The sequence below is a fragment of the Zootoca vivipara genome, chromosome 7, assembly GCF_963506605.1.
Source record: "Zootoca vivipara chromosome 7, rZooViv1.1, whole genome shotgun sequence".
In the NCBI taxonomy this organism is placed as follows: Eukaryota; Metazoa; Chordata; class Lepidosauria; order Squamata; family Lacertidae; genus Zootoca; species Zootoca vivipara.
In genome coordinates, this window is record NC_083282.1 from 44532241 (window position 1) to 44551184 (window position 18944).

The following is an 18944-nucleotide window of genomic DNA, read 5'->3' on the forward strand; positions in this document are numbered from 1 at the left end:
CTCAGGCAAGCATACCACAGGAGAAAAATGCATGCCAAATGCTAGGAGAATGGGAAGGCCAAAAATAAAGGGGCTGGGGGCAAAGCTAACATCCCTTGAGAAACACAGGGATTCTTTGGTGTCCAAAAAGAGGTCGCATGATAAGATAGAGAAAGGGGTTGACAAAATGAGGCAGAACTCTGCTCTGAAGCTGAGTGGGCGAGGCCTGGGACTTGCCACTCAGGAGTCCTAAACGATGGTGTCATGGGGTTGCGACCCTCAGAAATGTGCGCCGCGGGCAATCGCCCCCCTCGCCCCGCCCACGTTACTGTTCTGCTATTATGGGATATCTTGGACTTGGGGAGGGCAGAGTAACTCTACCCCTTGACTTTCAGCACCACGACCATTAAATAAAACCGCTTCTCTTGCGCCTTGGTTTGCTGCTCCTGATTTGATGGCTGTCACTCAGCTCTCCCGGTCCCAACCAATAGGGAGGCCGCCCCACCGCCCACCTTCCTGCGGCTGAAGGGCGGGCAGCGGGAGAAGCGAGCCCGGCTTCTTCCTGCCTGCTCTGAGAGGATCATCCTGCCTCGACAACGAATGGATGCCTTTCTCTCTCGCTGGCGCAGCGTTCTCTCGCGTACGCACAATCACGTTCTCTTCCGCGCATTCTCTCTTCGACCCTCCCCTTCTTCTATTATGGGCAAAGGCCTTCACAGTCTATAATACGCAAGCGCCAAGAGGCGCCTTCCTTCTCCTGCCCGTCTCCGGCTCCCTGAGACATGCGCAGTGGTATCTCCCGTCCCGGAGAGCGTTGAATGGACGCTTCTGCCCAGCTTTCTCTGGTGCCGGAAAGGACGGGGAGGGGGGCGGACGCAAAAGTTGTTGGGAAATCAGGAGAGGACCATGAATGGATGAGTGGAAAAGAAGAAGAAGGTAGTGTCTGCCGTCCGTTGCGCGCAAATGAACGCGCGAGGCAATCCCGTGTTTTGATAGCCTTCCGCCCCGACTGTTAATTTGAAGTATTACATGCAATAAATTTATTAAGTTCTCCCACACTGCGTCAGCCTTTCTTTGCTTTAGACCTGAGTGCCGATTAGTTTAATTCGACCTGTAGTTGAGCATAGTAACATAGAAACAGAAGCTTGTCTCTGAGCGTATGCAAAGTGCTAATTCCATTAATATTGTGCTCCCTTTCAGTAATGCCACCCAGACCACTTCTTCTTTTCCCGATTCCGTATTCCTGTTCTGATTGTCGTGCTGAGGATATGACAAGGTCCCCATCTATTTTCCTGAAGTGATGCAGGTAAAATGAATAGAGATTTCATTCTCAGGCCTTCTTAGTACTGTACCACAACAGATACGGTAAATGTTGTTTGTGTTGTGTCACGTTACTTTTGGTGAAATTAGATTAGGGCTGCACCCCTAAACAGGCTTATTTGGAAACTAAAATCCGGGCTGATCAGACCTGGAAGCGTCCTTAGTTTATTAAAGGGGGGGAAATGTTATTGTCACTCAAAATTATGTTCAGTACTAACCCTGTTATTAGATCTTTCATTTTCAAAGGGTTTCTTGTCCTTCCTAGATCATCATTGGGGGATGATGGGCATCACTCACTCCATTTCTCTGTGATCCTGCCATGGCTTGTGTGCCTTGTTCCAACACCAGCGAATTCCCCTTCTTGGCAGACAGGCATGCTCGTCTTATACTGGCCCAGATCAACAAGATGAGATGTGGGCAGCACTTCTGTGATGTGCAGCTCCAGGTTGGTGAAGAAGTATTTAAAGTCCACCGGCTTGTCTTGGCTGCAAGCAGTCCTTATTTTGCAGCTCTGTTTGCAGGAGGGATGAAAGAGTCTTCAAAGGATGTTGTACGGATCCTAGGTGTGGAGGCTGACATCTTTCAGATCCTGCTGGACTTTATTTACACAGGTAGACATTTTTGAGACCTTGTTATGCTTTGTGACAATGCCTTAGTATCCTGGAGCTTGTGAATCAAATGTATGTGCTGTTTTATAACTTTTCACTGACTACATCACAGGCACTCCCCAAATTATGTCACAGGGTCTTCATTGGTCTTCATTGTAACACTTCAGAGTTCATATGAGGAGCTCCCTTGACTGAATATTCATCCATAAGAGAAGTCCACTCTGCATGAAAAAATAAAATGTGAGGTAGAGGGCTTCTAATCTAGTTTTCTCTGTCATGCTAACCATGTGCTGGGGTTTGGGGAGGGGTAAGGAGGAACATTTAGTCTCGTCAATGTCTATGTTCCCAGTTTGAAGTTATAATTGAGACACATTTGCAATTCTTTATGAAGAGAGCTAGCTAATTACCATAGCATTAGCTGTTTTATCATCCGTTTAGTGGGGTGGGGGAAAACATTCAATCTGTGCTATTTGGTTTACTAAAAAGGGTGCCTGTGCTGTAATGTTTCCTGATCAGTTAATTATTTTGATGGCTGATGATATTCCCCGTAAGATATTCATAGCGTGGCAATAATGTACTCCAGTAGTATCCTTCAAGGGACATTCACAATTTTTGTGATCAAACCGTATGCAAGATTTTGTACCAGCTGAAATAGTTCTCTGTTGTGTGTTTAGGCATAGTCAGTATTGGTGAAAGTAATGTCCAGGAGTTGATTGTGGCAGCAGACATGTTCCAACTCACGGAAGTGGTAGACCTTTGCTGTGAATTTCTGAAGGGGCAGATTGATCCTTCAAACTGCATTGGACTCTTCCAGTTCTCCGAGCAAATTGCCTGTCACGATCTGCTAGAATTCACAGAGAATTACATCCATGCCCATTTCCTGGAGATCCAGGACGGAGAGGAATTCCTGGCTCTGACAAAGGACCAGCTCATTAAGATCTTGCGAAGTGAGGAACTGAGCATAGAAGATGAGTACCAGGTTTTCATAGCTGCAATGCAATGGATTCTGAAGGACCTGGGGAGAAGAAAGAAACACGTGGTGGAAATACTGGATACAGTTCGATTTCCACTGTTACCCCCACAAAGACTCTTGAAATACATAGAAGGTAACTCAGTGTAGGGTAGTGTCTCTCTCTCTCTCTCTGTGTGTGTGTGTGTGTGTGTGTACGTACTATAACTCTGTATCTAAATATGTATATCTTTTCACATCACTCAGTGACTCATCATGGGCTCTTTGGACTAATTTTGCGAAGCCTTTACAACTAGAAACACTGACATCCCAGCATAGCTCCAAAACCTCCCATTAGCATTTAGGCCTGGAATCACTATTACATATAGCACCTGCCATATTGGGGCCTGTGATAAAGCTGAAAATCATTTTGGAAGTTTGCAGCTGTGGGTAGTACTGGGTAGATCCATTAAAAATACCTCACAACATGAGGCAGAACGTGGTGGCATTTTACTTCTAACAGGCAGGGAAACACTGGATACATACACGCACACATAATTTTATTTGTATGCCGCCTTTCCACAGTTCAAACCATGCTCAAGGCACCTAACAACATAAAAAAAATACAACATTTGGCCCCTGACCTGAGGTTTCCAAGCCCTGCAATAAAGCAGTAACAATGTAATTGCTAAAAACTACACATCCACCTGGTTCATCTGTAGATTGACTATCACTGATTGTCCTATGCTTTTGTCTTCTCGAGGGGTTCCTGATTTCAGCCTTCGAGTGGCCCTTCAAACCCTGTTAAAAGAATATTGTGAAGTATGTAAATCTCCAAAGGAGAGCAAGGTTAGCAGTTTCCTGCAGGCAGCAAAGGCGCGTCCCAGGAGGAAAGCCAGGAAGTACCTGTATGCAGTAGGTAAGAATCCTGTCTCCTCGTTAGCATTTCATGTCTCTTCAGAACCTGAACTGCTGGAGAAACGTTGCATGAGAAGAGCCTGTGGAGCTGCTTATGGGACCTGCCATCTCTGTTTTTTGAATAGGTGGATATACTCGCTTGCAGGGAGGCCGTTGGAGTGACAGCAGAGCTCTCAGTTGTGTGGAGCGTTTTGACACGTTCAGTCAGTACTGGACTACTGTGTCTTCTTTACACCAGGCTCGAAATGGGCTGGGAGTTGCAGTAGTCGGAGGAATGATCTATGCTATTGGAGGTAAGGGGAAAGAATTGCATTTATGGGGATGGGGGTGGGGGATAGGCTGCTCTTTAGTACTTGCCACAGGTCTTTCTTATTATTCACTTAAAGGAAGGAACTCGCCTAGAGACAACATGTAGCATTCTAAAGCCACAGTATACAAAAGGTACAATGATGTCCTGAGTATGACAGCGAAAATATCTGGGCCTTGCCGTTTGGGATTCCTGGGGGGGTGGGAACTTGGTACAGGCCACTTTCCCAGACTTCTCCAGTCCTTGCACCATGCAGACATAAACCTATTCATTGTCTTGCTAACATATACATGTGTATTTGATTGCAGACATTCATAGGTATGTAGTCAAACACACAGCTGTAGTTCCACTCACATATAGGGTTATCAAGGTAAAAAGATCAATGACTTTTCTCTGTGTTCCATTGTACCTTCCACCCCTGAATATCTCTTTTTTTTTCTAGAGGAGACTGGGTGAGCCCCTGTACTTTATTCAGGGTGGCAGGAGGAAGAGGAAGAAAAAACTTTGATCACATTTGCTTTTACCTTCCTGAAGCCTACATATTTTTGTATGATCACCTCTCACGCTTGCATACACACACAACCCATGGTTTAGTACTATATGGATGAGCTTGAGTGATGCATCGAGCTTGAGTGCTTCTCCCATGCAGCTGGGAGGTACACATTGAAGGAGTTTAGATCCTGACTTAAAACTAATTCTGATTAGCTGGCTTTGTAACCGTGGTTTGGAATTAGCATATTACGAATCTTAAGTTTGTTTTAAATCAGGATCCCTGGTTCAGACGTTACACTAAGATAGGATTCTGTAAAAGTTAAACTAAACTTAGCAGAAGGACATCTCCTTACTGCATTGGGGGTGGAGGGTGTTGAGTGTGTGAGCTGGTTCTCAGCTCCTTCATCCTGATCCACATAGCACTAAAGCATAGTTTTGCATTAAATGGTTTACTGCTTTGCATTAAATGGTCCCTGTTTTATTTATATATGCATATAAACAACTATGAAACCTACCAGAAATTTGTGTTGCCAAATAAACGTAGATGCTTCAAATGATCGTCTTTCCTGCTCTACAGCCACTACTACTAAAAATATGATTGCTTGTTGTCATTCAATGGCAGCTGTTTTTGTAGGTTTAAGGAAATGTATGAAACTGCCTTATACTAGGTCAGACTATTTGTCCACCTAGTGCAGTTCCACTCTAACTGGAAGTAGTTCTCCAGACTCTCAGGTGGGGAGAGGTCTTTTACATCACCTACCTCATCATTTCAACAGGAGGTGCCAGAGATTTGAACCAGGAATCTTCTGCATGCAAAGTGTTTTCATTTATAAATTGGAACACCAGGCCCTTATAGGAGGCATTGCATCCAAAAGTGGAGCTGTGCCTTATCTTAGTTATACTTGCTAAGGATGTGGTAAAATTTCTGCCAAAAGTGAAAACTCTAAGGGCATCTGTAGTATACAGATTTCTGCTGTGTGAAATGAAAAGTTTTGTAAATACTGTTAACTGTTGAAGCATTCCATCCTGTGCTTGCAGGATACTCACTGTCCTATTAATTAACATCCTGCCATTGCTGTTCCTGCTGCATACTTTTCTTCCTTTTGCAATTTAATCCCTCAAACCTTTCAGTAGTTTGAATTTTGCAGAAATGCAATTATTGCATATTACTTAAAGAAGATGGTATGATTTACATTTTCCTTTACGCTGGATAACTTGTATTTTGAAGATAAAGTCAACCCAGTTTTGACTGGCGGTACCTGTGCATCAGAGAACCCATTTAGAGATTGGGCATTGTGGGAAGGAAAGGACCTTTGCCTTCAGAAATAGAGCATTGCATCTTGCAACTATGCTGAGATGCTCAAATGGATGAACTATTCTGCTATTAGTTGATTGATATTTTGAAGAGATAGCATACAAAATATGTTTTAACTTCTCTATGTTCTTGCCTCTCTTCTAAGGTGAAAAAGACTCTATGATATTTGATTGTACTGAACGTTACGATCCTATTACTAAACAGTGGGCAGCTGTAGCATCTATGAACCATCCTCGCTGTGGGCTTGGAGTGTGTGCTTGTTATGGTACCATCTATGCTTTTGGCAAGTCCTTTGACTCTACAAAATCCATTACCTCCTTAAGCTAGGGGCCAAGTTTCATTAATGTTGTGTACTGTAGAAAATAGTACTGTAGAAAACACCCAAATGTGTATGGTAGCAATTAATTAGTAGCTTATCTGGTAAAGTATCCTTTTTTCAGTAGCCAAACACAAATGTTTTCCTTCAGTAAATTCTTGAAGATTCCAAAGCCTGGAGTATTTGTTGGTGACGTGGCTGAGAGCTGCCTTGCATACAACTTGCTTGCTGTCCTGTTGGAGTCTCCAGTCAGTTTGCAGAGATATTAAGCTGCAGTCCTGTCCTCTGGCTTGCAGGGCAGGGCTAGATGGGGTGGTGCAGCCAGTGCTACATCTATAGCCCTGGAAAGTGGAAATGCAGGAAAAGAAAGCCCTGAGGGGACAAGGGAAAATGTGCAAGAATAAAGCTTGGCTCAGTGAAGATGCCTGGATTGGACAAATTGCTATCATGTGATAGCAGCAGGGTTGGCTCAGGATCCAATGGATCCCGTGCTGGCTCAGCCCCTTCCCCATTTGGGGGGTTTCAACGCTAGCTGTTGCTAACAGAGATGGTGAGATACTCACACAGCAGAAGTTGCCTCCAGTTACTGTCACCACACAGAGGCAGTTTACGGTCCAAAATAGTTTACTGCTGCAGAAAATCAGGCTTCAGTAATACAGCCCCGGACAGCCTATAGGCTTTGTAGATACATTTATGTTGCTCTAGCAATCTGGCCTTCCAGATGTTGGGTTCCAACTTCATCAGCCCTAGCCACCTTTACATTAGATAGCCTTTTTGGCTCAGCTGCCATTGTAGCTGCTTCAAGAAGATAGAAATCTTAACAATGTTTTCTATTCCTTGCCTTCAAACTTACTCTGGTTTTCAGGAGGCTGGGTTGGAGCAGAGATTGGCACCTCGATTGAACGTTTTGATCCTGAAGAGAATAGCTGGGAAGTGGTGGGCAGCATGGCTGTGCCGCGCTACAATTTTGGGTGCTGTGAAATGCAAGGTGAGTGGGCTTGGATATTTGAATAATTGTTACTTATTGTTAACTAGTGCCACTCAGCCCGTTTAATAAACGGGCGCTAGAACATTCGGCCTTTTTCGGTGGCAGCGGCGCGTGGGGGGCTTTTATTCCTTGTCTAATTGATTGTTCCTTCCCCCCCTCCCTTTGATCCTTAATTTATCCCTAATTTTTTTTTCCCGTTCCGAAACCCCTTTTACCTTTACAGCCCGGGCTCGGCTGGGGGGTGCGGGGGTTATTTATTCCTTTACTCCCTCCGAAGCTTGTGTTTGGAGTGCGGATCCCTCCCCACCCTGTTTTCGTGCACTTTTTGCTCCTGCCGTTTGGTTCCTAATTTCCCCCCGTCAATAGCGCTGCTGCTGCCAGGGCCCAGTGGCCGAATTCTGGCTCCTGGACGGCCCAGGCGGCTGCTCCGGGGTGTACGCCCAGTTTTTTGGGGGGGTGGGGGTGGCTCCCGCTACTTTTGTTGGCCTCCGCGGCTGTTTTTCAGTCACCTGCTGCGTCCGGGAGGGAGCTTTGCCGTCCGGGGGGCTTGCGCCCGCCCCGGCACTTTCTGAGGGTCCCGCGGTTGGCGCTGAGCATTCGGTGGCCTCCCCGCGCCGTTACTGGCCGTTCCGGCCCAGCGGGGGTCTCCCGGTTGCTTGTGCTGTTTGGGCCTCAATTTCGGGCCTGTTAGTGAGGAGAAGCCGGGGCCTCGATTTTTTGGTCGTCCCGGCTTCCTCCTCAGGCCCTTGGGCACGTTGAGAGAGGGCCTGCCCTGATTAGGAGCCTTGCTGCCTGTTCCTGCCTTCCACCTGGTGTCCTCTGTTTTAACTGCTTATTGAACCAGTGCAGGGCAGAGGGGTAGGGGGTGGGGTGGGGAGAGCGTGTGTGTGTGTGCGTGCAGTCTCTGCGTCCAATCCCTGTGTCCCTGGGGCACGTGTTCAGTAGCGCGGAAAACGGGACACAGGGAATCTGGATGCAGAGACACTTGCATATTATTATATAGGATACTGTCACAGACTACCCTTGGGCTGGTCCGGCACTCCCAACTTGTGGTAAACCCTGCAGCTAGATTGCGGAGAGGACAGACTATCGGCAGCTAGATTGTGGATGGGGACAGACTATCGGCAGCACGTAACTCGGGTGCTCAAAAGCTTGCACTAGCTAGCCCATAGGCTATCAGGTCAGGTTCATGGTTCTTGTATTAATTTACAAGGCCCTTAAGTTGGTTCCAGGATATTTCAAGGCTTATGGAGTGTTCTAGGGGCCAGGTAAAGAGACATGGAAGGCTGCATGTGGTATACACACTTACCTCAGATTAAGTCCCATTTGAATTGAACTAACTTCTGAGTAGGCATGCATAGAATTGAGGTGAACATTTGAAAAAAATGATAACCTAACAAGTGGTGTGCTCTCTTGAAGCACATTGAGCAGACTACAGGTGAAACTGAAAAAAATAGAATATCAGCGAAAAGTGCATTTATTTCAGTAACGCAACTTAAAAGGTGAAACCAATATATGAGATAGATGCATGACATGCAAAGCAAGATATGTCAAGCCTTTGTTGTAATTGTAATTATTTGTCGTTAGGGGGGGGTCAATTATAAATGGAATGTAATTAATGAAATGTAATAGTGATGCTTATTTTTGTTTATTTTTGTATTGTTGTAACTATTTGTTTTACTACTGTGGGATTTCCAAAAGAAAGCATTTGTAAAAATTAAAAGAAAATTAAAAAATAATAAGTTGCATTACTGAAATAAATGCACTTTTTGACGATATTCTACTTTTCCGAGTTTCACCTGTATGTGCAACAATTTTGTTGCATTGTGCAAAAGAGCCGATTGTTTAGAAAGCAACTTCAAACTGCAACCCACAACCCACTCATTCAAGTACAGTCCAACAAGGAAGACCACTGAAATTCTTGGGAATTACTGGGCTGTGGATTACAGTCCACAGTGCATGTTTCCTAGAAATCCTTGAATACCAACGGTGCTGATGTGGCATAGGTATAATAGATATTCCTTACATTTCCAGGATTAATTTATATTGTTGGGGGCATTAGTAATGAAGGAATAGAACTGTGTTCTGTCGAAGCCTATGATCCAATATCTAAGCGCTGGTCTGCACTCCCTGAAATGGGCACCAGAAGGGCATATCTGGGTGTGGCTGCTCTGAATGACTGTATCTATGCTATTGGAGGTTGGAACGAGACTGAAGATGCCCTTCCAAGTGTTGAGAAATACTCTTTTGAAGAGGTAGGTTTCAGTTCCCACAAATCGGATTCCAATGTGTATTCGTCGTTTATGCTGGTTTGCAGTAGTTTGTCTCATTGATAGGTACAAAGAAATGAAGTTGTCGATAATGCGTTCATCAGTCCCCCAATGCAGCTGAAGTCGTGTGTGTGTGATTATGTTCACATGCACATAGTTAAAGCAATGAACCTGATGTTGGCCTATACTTAGTTTAGACTTCTCAACTGAATGACATTTAGGAATATCCAGTTTCCCCTGTTTTCATAAGAAGCCAACTAGGTAGCGTATTAATTGACTAGTTCTTGTGGCAGCCATGAAGCCACTCGCCTCTGCAAAGTGTCTGGTTGACCATTTTGGCTGTCACAAAGCCACTCTTGCCCAGAGCAATATTTTAAGTCTAAGAAAACCAGATGCTTGGGGAAAGTAGAGCTCCTCCCACAGAAGAAACTTTCACATGCTGCTGGAGGTTCTTATGTCTATATATAGCCTAAGGGTCCTACATCCCAGGTCATAATAAGTAGGCTAGTAACTATAAAATCTCATGCCAATATGCCAAGTAGTAACTAATGGGGGTTACAGTCCTTCTGTTTTCCTGTTGTGACACCATGATACACTTGCTTTTGAATGTGCAAATATTCATTTTTCCCCATCTCGTTTTTACTCAGAATTAATTTGAATAATTGCCACCTCCTGGTTCTGTACTTAGGCTCATTTGGGAGGAAAGATAGAAACGAAATGCAGTAGCAATAATAGTAAAAAGTAGTACCGGTAGTAAACCCGTGGGTATAGGGCAGGCATCCCCAAACTTGGCCCTCCAGATGTTTTGGGACTACAATTCCCATCATCCCTGACCACTGGTCCTGTTAGCTAGGGATGATGGGAGTTGTAGTCCCAAAACTGGAGGGCCAAGTTTGGGGATGCCTAGTATAGCGCAGTATATCAATTTAATAAATAAAAGGATGATGATGATTAATTGGAATGCCACTACTAAGAATACGGTGAATGGTCAGCTCAACACAGACCTTCCTACAGTTTCTTTACGCCTGCTAACTGTAGATTTAAAGCACATCTCTGGAAAGGAACATACTACATAGAAAACATTTTTTTTTATTTGTTTCATTCATTAGGAGAAATGGGTAGAAGTTGCTTCAATGAAGACCCCAAGAGCTGGAGTATGCGTTGTAGCTGTGAATGGCCTCCTTTACGCCATTGGAGGAAGGACTGCCAGTTATGATTCAGCTGCCCCAGTAACATCAGATTCTGTGGAGGTTTATAATCCGCATTTGGATACTTGGACTGAAATTGCTAACATGATCACCAGCCGCTGTGAGGGAGGTGTGGCAGTGCTCTGAAGAACAGAACACGTAAAAACAACGAAGATTGGGGAGTGGGTTTTAAAGTGTTCTAGGAATGGTGACAATTTGGGCACCTTCTAAGAAAGATCGAATTTGGAGACTTCTGTTCACAGGCTCTATAGAAACCGTATGCTTCTCCATGTGCAGCACAGACTTCATGGGTGATTCTGGCAGTTTGTTGATGGTTGGTTGCTGCCCTTGACACTTGGGAAACCCTCTGCTGTTCGTCACATGCCAAGACACAATCAGAATGCAATTGGACTTGCTGCATTTGAAGTGAAGAAGGCTGAAATTGTCCTAACCACATTACTTCTTAACGGGGATCCTAAGCAACAGTTTTATTCTCATGAAAATCCACTATATTATTTATTTATTTATTTATGAGCAGATTTTGGCCTTCCATAGCCTAAATTAGTTTCCTTGGAGAAATGCAACAAAATGATGGAGCTATTCTTTACGTACTTGTTTGGGACTTTTGTTTTAGCTGCTCATTGCCTTTAGGAATAAGTCAAACTTGCTTACAAAATGAAAGTAGTTTACATCTCACTCTTTATTTATACGTACGTACATATATATGCCACCTCTTTCCCTGATGGGACTCAAGGCAGCTTACAGATAAGAATGTTCCATTCCCTGGCTCATGTTGGGTATTAAGAATCTGCCCTTGGCTCTGGGCTTTTGTTCCACATATGCATACTTAGCTATGTAGGACTGTTTAACACAGGAGACAACTGGAATATTAAAAACCAAAAACAAATCTGTCTTCACATTTCCTTCCAGACTGCCCAGTGTGACTTCCAAAGGATCCACATCATGCCCTGTGCTTCCATGGTAAAAACAAATAGTTAAAAGTAATAAAAACAAGCACAATAAAGGAGTTGGATGAGAGAGGGAAATGGCAGTAGCAAAATGATCTAACATCAGATGGTAACCTACCAGTTCATATGTTATATCATAAATGCCTTTTCCATCTTTGTAGCGCCTTACCCCATACACAGTTACATCTGTGGAGAAGCATCACTATTTATGGCTGAATACTATTATCGTGTCAGTGGAAAACAGTTCTCTGCCTTATGACACACAACTCTTACTTCTCCTTTGCATCTGCAAGTGAGGCACTGGATGTGCTGGACCGATGTCTTGCACCCACTAGTTGACAGCCAACAAACTGAAGCTCAATCCAAAGAAGACTGAGGCAACTTAGACCAGTGGTTCCCAACAGGTGGTCCGCGGACCCCCAGGGGTCCGCGAGCTATGCCACAGGGGTCCGCAAGATGCTCTTAGAATAAAAAATATATTAAATATATTTCGTATAACAGATTTTTTGTTATGGCCGCTTCCTGCATGAGCAGAGTCTAGCGCAAAACTAGAATTAGATAGAGGCAGTAGTTCTGCTGTATGCCGTTGTTTTGCAAAGAGGCAGAGCGCGCATTCTACTAACGCTCACCTCCCCAAGATGCTTTGCGCGCGTCGGCTTCATTTGTGCACTACTGCGCAGGTACCCTGTCTTCTCCATTCCCCTCCCTCCTCCCTGGCGCGCGCTGCCTCTTTGCAAAACAGTAGTGTTTGTAAACAAAGTGTTGTTTTTCGCGGAAGCTACAGTTCGCAATGTTAAAAATGGACCGTTGGTTAAAAATATAAAATATAAAAAGACTCTTAATTTGGCTCTCACTTTTTAATTTTAGGATTAGGAATTAATGGGGGTCCTTGTCACAATAGCGGCTCGATGAGGGGTCCTCGAGAAAATTTTGTTGGGAACCCCTGACTTAGACCAAATGGCTGAGAGGATGGGGTTACACTCCCTCTGAAGGAGCAGGTACATAGCTTGGGGGTACTCCTGGATCCTTTCCTTTTGCTTGAGGTTCAAATGGCCTTGATAGCACAGAGTGCCTTCCATCAGCTTTGGCTGGTGGCTCAGCTACACCCCTATCTGTTCCCCTAACCTCTGTTGTCTATACTTTGGTAACCTCTGTGTTAGATTACTGCAATGCCTTATGCATAGGGCTGCCTCTGAAGACTGTTTGGAAGCTTCAGCTGGTGCAGAATTTGGCGGCCAGGTTGCTACTGGGGTATATTACACAGATCCTGGCCCAACTGCTTTGGCTGTCAATTAGCTTCTGGTCCCAATTCAAAGTGCTGGTTTTGACCTATAAAGCCTTAAAACGGCTCAGGCCCACAAAATACATGAAGGACTGCTTCTTCCCATATACAGTGGAACCTCTATTTGTGACCATAATCTGTTCTAGAGGTCGAAACGGGTTGCTGGGAGAGGCGCTGTTGTGTGCAGGCACAGGCGGCAATTGCCCGCTTCTGCGCATGTGCAAATGGCAGCAAACCCGCCGGTTACTTCCAGGTTTGCCGCAGTTGCGACTTGGAACAACCATAAGAGGCGGTGGTAAGTAGAGGTTTGACTGTACTGTCCCAGACTCCACGTTCATCATCTGAGGCCTTTCTCAGTGTGCTGCCACATGAGGTTCAGAGGGTGGCAACACAAGAACAGGCCTTTTCTGCAGTAGCTTCCCATTTGTAGAATGCTCTCCCCACAGAGCTTCACCTGGCACCTTCATTATGTATCTTTAGACACCAGACAACACGTACCTCTTCAACCAGTCTTGGTTGATTAATATTCTATAGCTTTTAAATGTGTTTGTGAGAAGGAGGGATTGATTTTTTGTTTTTGTTTTAAATATTTACATACATTTTTACCTTGTACTTTATCCTGTGAACTGCCCCGAGATCTTATGATGAAGGGTGGTATATAATTCAAATAAATAAAATACATGCATGTCCCGCTACTGGAACACTAATTATCCAAAATCTCAGTTATCAGAACCCAAAGAACTATACCCAAACCTTGTTATATGAACAGCTGATTCAGATATCCAAAAAGCCATTGTCTGTCTACTTCCCTATTTCTAAGGAGAAATTGGACAAATTGGAGCAGGAGAAATAAGACTAATCATTTTTTCCTTTGTTTGACTTTTGATGGCTGGCTATAGCAGTTTGGGGCAGAAACCAGGGAGGGAGTTTAGACAAATCACAGATTAGAAAAGTTCCCACAGGAAATAATAAAAATCAGCCTGATATGCAAACACTCGCCTAACAATTTCCTGGGAATGCACTGTGTTGGAAAGCGAGACTTGTGTGTACTTGTATCACAGTCTAACCATCCTTAACTAGAAGTCCCATTTGTGTACTACTAAATATGCAGAGCTTCCAGACTGGCTGTTTACTGAGCATCCATCCCAATACATTTGCACAGAGGTCGAACACTTATTACCAGCTAGTGGTTGCTACTGCAGGCTTCCGCGTTAGCAGCCCACTGATCAGGATTCAGCAGAAAGCAAGTTCCATTAAAACAAGAGATTTACTGCCGTTTAACAACTGTAGAATTATATTAATTAAATAACATAATTGTCTATGGCTAGTAATAATTCACCCACAGCAGTTTTAAAAAATTGTGAAAGGGGAAAATATTCTACTCACTAAGAATTAGCCTATATAGAGAAACAGAAGCATACAACTTGTAGCTTAAAAAGCAATGGATGGATGGCAGTTGAATAGCCTGTGGACAAAGCAATGCAGTTAGTACACCTTCCAGCTGAGCATCCCGGAAGTATTTAAAATCACAAGAATTTGATGGCTATTGAAGCTTCTTAGCTAAACTGGACATTTGTGGTGTTCTTGCAATATTCAGTGTGTATCAGAATGTTCCATATTATCAAGAAGTCTCCACAAGTCTTATCTCTGGTATAACTTTCAAAGAAGTAATTTTCTTGTACAGGGAGAGATGTGCTCCACAGCAGTGCCTCAGCCACCTACCCGTGGAAGAAGATGCCCTAACTCATATTTGCGTATTAGAGCAGAAACATTATCAACCTCTACTAAATTGTAATTAGCTAATTCATCTTAGGTCTTCAATATCCACCCTTCCATGGAGCTTGTTCTTCTTTCAGTCCATAAATTCAGCCATAAGTTCATAAGCAGAGAAGTCAACCAACTTTCTCTCATTCCCTCACAGTACTCTTCAGAGGGGGAAACATGTAAAACAGATTATGAAAATGGCTAAGGAGAGAGGTCCCCTCATTGGACAGGCCAATGCATTTTTGGTTGCTTATTTCAATACTTCCATTTCACTTGCATCACGACTTAGTCGTTTTTCTGGATACATGTTTGCAAGACATAGTGTGATAATCAGAGAAACTGTGGCTACTATAGTCAGGACTGCCCTCATGGCTTTAAACCATTTGGGATAGGTGGGAAGAAGACTAAGATCATAATGCAAGGCTATCCCTAACCCTATTATAAGCATGACTCCAGCTTGTGTGAGGTCATCTTTGAAAAGCAAAGTAAACCAGGCAAGTACTGAAGGAACAACACTGCTAGCCAGATTAATCCAATCAGGACTGGCAGGACTGCCTTCTGGCAAAGCAAATCCCCATCTGATCCCTCCTAGGAAAGATAGTATAGATGCACCATATGCAATCTGAGCAAACACCAACTCTGGGTAGGAGACCTCCTGGATAGCCATTAACAATGGCACTGAAACAAAGGGAATTAATCCTGCAATGCCCAAATACAGAGCAGGCTTTGGAGAGTCCTTGAGTGAGGGCATGTCGTATCGCAACAAATCCAGCTGTCGTGGCTCAGGTTCCGGAGGCTGTTTCTTCTTCCAGATGCAGCAGGAAGAATGGAAACCCCGTGCCTTGGTTATGCTAGCAGATGCCTGCCTAAGCAGCTGTGATTTTGGCAGCACAGCCAAAGGGACAGGAGAGCCAGCTGCCTTACTCCTTCCAGGTTGCAGAAGTCTTTGAAGATACATCATCTGCAATTACAAATGCAAAAACACTTCACATCACTCAGCCTTGTGGTAGCTTAAAGAACCAACTACAGTATTTCATACTTTTCAGAAGGATGCTTCATGCATCTAATAAAGTGGACCATAGTCCATAAAAGCTTATATCATTAAAAATGTGTTAGTCTTTAAGGTGCCATTAGACTTTTCATTGTTTTTGCTACAGTTCTTAATTGGGGCCTCTGGTACAGCTAAGGGTTAGCAATGAACAGTGATTTATATTTCCATTTTTTATGCATTTGTCCAAGGGAGTAAGGTTCCCCACCACAACTTATGCATATTGGGAGGGATTCAACTAAGTTTTACTCAGAACAGATCCATTTAAAGTAATTGACTTAATCATGTTCATTAGTTTCAGTGGGTCTACTCTGAGTAAAACTTAGCTGAATACCACCCATTATTGCTAGTTAAATCCCACCAACATATGAGAAACTCGCCTAGGCAAGACTTGTACATTCTTTAAATTTTCCACCTCTAAAAAGCTGCAAAGTAACATTTATTCCCACAGATATATATTAATTCCCTCCAACAATCGCTCCAGCATAGAGCACCCGCGGAGCGCATCTGTCGCGGGGAGCGGTAAAACCGGAAGTCGAGCCAGGTTTCACTTTAGTGAGCAATGAGAGTTTCAATATATAGACAGGTCTAAAACAGACATCCCCAAACTTCAGCCCTCCAGATGTTTTGGACTACAATTCCCACCATCCCTGATCAGTGGTCCTGTTAGCTAGGGATCATGGGAGTTGTAGGTCAAAACATCTGGAGGGCCGCAGTTTGGGGATGCCTGGTCTAAAAGCAAACCAAGATGCAACTGTTTTGGACTTTTACCTTGGAAGGAACTTGGAAACAACATCGCTGTAGAAGGTGAAACATTTTCAGAGATTCTGAAAGACAGGGATGGTTAGTGAAATATGCTCTTGCATTACCTCACATGGAATATAATACATGGATAAGGGTGCGATCCACCACACTGTTGTGGCATGCTATGCTGATTCAATTTTCATCCAGCACTAGAACTGGTGGATGAAATTCAGAATATCCCAGAGACATTTGGGAGGTCAATTCCCACACAGTCCAGCAGTCAAAGCTGCTGCTTGAGGTGTGAATATATGAAATCATTTCCAGCCATACCAAGCCAGTAATGGGAACCACATGGTACTGTGGGCTTGCAAGCCCGTTATGTTTAGGATTTGCTGGAACTTGGTTGTGTATGTTGGTGGATGATGTCAGCAACAGTGGATAGCGCCACAGACCTATTAAAACAAGATTAAAGTGGCACAGAAGCTAACACAGGCTTGTATCCAGTACAGTGCTGAGTGAACATCCCATCAGTGTAAATTGAAATCTCTCCCCCTTTCCTTCCCCTGCATCTGCCTCAACCTTGCCCAAATCTGCCCTGAAGGGTTTGGGAAACCCCAGAACAAATGAAGGGGCATGCAGCGCGAATCCTATTGTACAAGCAGGAATCCTGCACCGATGTGATGCTTACTTAGTACTGCACTGGATATAAGTCAGACAAGCAAAGACATTCAAAACAAAATATATACCGGTACTATATGATATAGTTGCATGTGCCCATTTATTTCCCTCCCACCCAAGTTGCTCCAAGGTAAAGGCAATGCCAGAGGCAATACAAAATTATTGCAACCTCTCAATACAACCCTGTAAAGAGAAGACTCAGATTCTAAACATGTTTAACAAAGCCAAGTTTCTTAAAGGCATTGTAGAATTTTAAGCTTGTGAACAAATCAGGAGCCCTACCTTGTCCAATAGCCTGCTCCAGACAAGGTGTATCCCTAATAAATTTGTGCAAACTTTCTCAAAAGCAAAAGGTAACACATGCACGTTATGCACTTCCTCGCATGCAGAACCGCACTCTTCCTCCTTTCTCTAAGCATCCGGCCCCGTCAGTACTTTGCTTTTCCGCGAGTTTATTCCACGTCCCGCGCCTGTCACAAACCCACAGAGCCTCACCCTTTAGTAGCAGGGAAAAATCGAGGGCGTTGCAAGGCGCTCCCGGTGGGCACTTTGGGCTGTAGCATCAACCTATTTGCTTAATAACTTTCACCTCTAAGTGACAGAAACAATAAACGCGACTCACAGCCTTTGTAGATTCTTACAGAAAGCTTTCCCACAATCCAAAGCCTTTGGATTTGTTTTGTTTCGTTACAAAAACGTGCTTGGTAAAATTGTCCCGGATCCGGAAACTGACTCTGCCTTCTCAGAGCAATTCGCGTTTTCCTAGCTTTGCTCCAAAATCAGCAGCTCTTCACAGCAACCTAAACACAACCCGCCCTCCGCCGGGAGAAAGGGCGTTTCCTGTCCCCTGCTTTAATTCCGCCGGGTGCACGTGCGTCGCGCTTAGTCTCTCGGCTTGGAACAGAGGCTAGACTCCCGCTCTTGTGTACTAAACAACGCACGAGCGGATCCTCCTCCTCGCATTTAATTAATGGCGTTGCAAGGCCAAAATGAAAGGCCCTATTGCCGCCATCTACAGGCAACAACATTATTGCACTTTTCCATAAAACCTTGTACGTACTAGCTATATCCCAACTCAACTTCTCCATAAGAAAAATAATCCACATCCAACTACAGTACATCTCTACAGTCCTCAAAATAACCATCCTTTCACCAGAGTTCCCACAGTGTGAGCTGAACACAGTATAACCATAACTACTCCCTCTAAGTTTCTTTTTTTTTCTTTTTCTTTTTTTTAAAGATTTTATTTGAGAATTTGTTAAAACATTACACAACATCTTCGAACCAATCCAAGAACATTCAGTTGTATTTTACACGTATCAAAATTATAAGGTATCGAAAAGGGAAAGAAAGGGTAAGAGAGAAAGAGAAGGGCGTGGGGTGTGGGTGAGGAGAAGGGCATAGGACCAAGGGGGGAGGAGGAAGTAGACATATGAACAAAGGATGGAGAAAAGAAAAAAGACCGAGAAGGCAGGGACGGGACAGGGTAAAGGTAGAAGAGGGAAAGGTAGTGGGCAAAGAAAGTAAGAGCAAAGGAAAAGGAAGAAAAGAAAGAAGGAAAGAAAAGATTTATTTAAAGGTCCACTTGAGAGAAATCATCTCAAGGGCATAATACTTCCACCGCTTTCGGCACAGTATTTCTTGTTACATTTTCGTTCTCCTGTCGAACATATTTTAATAAACATCTTACCTTTGTACCTATCTAACAGTTATAGTTTATATACAATATTTATCCTTACAGGGTTATTCCAAACATAGCCATGTTTTTGTCCCCTTGTCTGTTTTTTTAAAATAATCATTTAGACATTCCC

The 18944-nt window shown here is 43.8% G+C and overlaps 2 protein-coding genes across 8 annotated transcripts; one reads left to right on the forward strand and one right to left on the reverse strand.

Moving 5' to 3' along the window:
* The first annotated feature begins 776 nt into the window (after nt 1-776).
* IPP (intracisternal A particle-promoted polypeptide) lies at nt 777-10796 on the forward strand. Of its 5 annotated transcripts, XM_035122943.2 has the most exons (10): nt 777-915; nt 1180-1285; nt 1565-1910; nt 2582-3013; nt 3620-3775; nt 3900-4067; nt 6034-6171; nt 7070-7192; nt 9227-9447; nt 10572-10796. In XM_035122943.2, exons 3-10 carry the CDS (start codon nt 1619-1621, stop codon nt 10794-10796), a joined length of 1755 nt encoding a protein of 584 aa, XP_034978834.1. In that variant the 5' UTR covers nt 777-915; nt 1180-1285; nt 1565-1618. The 5 variants fall into 5 exon arrangements, with proteins under 5 accessions (XP_034978834.1, XP_060132921.1, XP_034978837.1 ...); XM_060276938.1 differs by lacking the exon at nt 9227-9447 and having other exon boundaries at nt 10572-10709; XM_035122946.2 differs by lacking the exons at nt 777-915; nt 1180-1285 and having other exon boundaries at nt 1625-1744.
* Nucleotides 10797-12907: 2111 nt separating this feature from the next.
* On the reverse strand, nt 12908-18110 carry TMEM69 (transmembrane protein 69). 3 transcript variants are annotated; one of them, XM_035123941.2, is made up of 3 exons: nt 17629-18110; nt 16483-16538; nt 12908-15624 (listed from the first exon to the last, which is right to left on the reverse strand). In XM_035123941.2, the coding sequence occupies exons 2-3, from the start codon at nt 16525-16527 to the stop codon at nt 14914-14916; spliced, it is 756 nt and encodes a 251-aa protein (XP_034979832.1). In that variant the 5' UTR covers nt 16528-16538; nt 17629-18110; the 3' UTR covers nt 12908-14913. The 3 variants fall into 3 exon arrangements, with proteins under 3 accessions (XP_034979832.1, XP_034979829.1, XP_034979830.1); XM_035123938.2 differs by having other exon boundaries at nt 17416-18109; XM_035123939.2 differs by having other exon boundaries at nt 17756-18108.
* Nucleotides 18111-18944: the final 834 nt, after the last annotated feature.

Excerpts from the sequence above, each read along its gene's own strand:
- TMEM69 (XM_035123941.2), bottom strand. The coding sequence starts at position 16,527 with ATGTTTCACCTTCTACAGCGATGTTGTTTCCAAGTTCCTTCCAAG. Across the intron at positions 15,625-16,482 it reads GTTTCCAAGTTCCTTCCAAG|ATGATGTATCTTCAAAGACT; the intron begins GTAAAAGTCCAA and ends TTGTAATTGCAG.
- IPP (XM_035122943.2), top strand. The coding sequence starts at position 1,619 with ATGGCTTGTGTGCCTTGTTCCAACACCAGCGAATTCCCCTTCTTGGCA. Across the intron at positions 4,068-6,033 it reads AATGATCTATGCTATTGGAG|GTGAAAAAGACTCTATGATA; the intron begins GTAAGGGGAAAG and ends CTCTCTTCTAAG. Across the intron at positions 9,448-10,571 it reads AGAAATACTCTTTTGAAGAG|GAGAAATGGGTAGAAGTTGC; the intron begins GTAGGTTTCAGT and ends TTCATTCATTAG.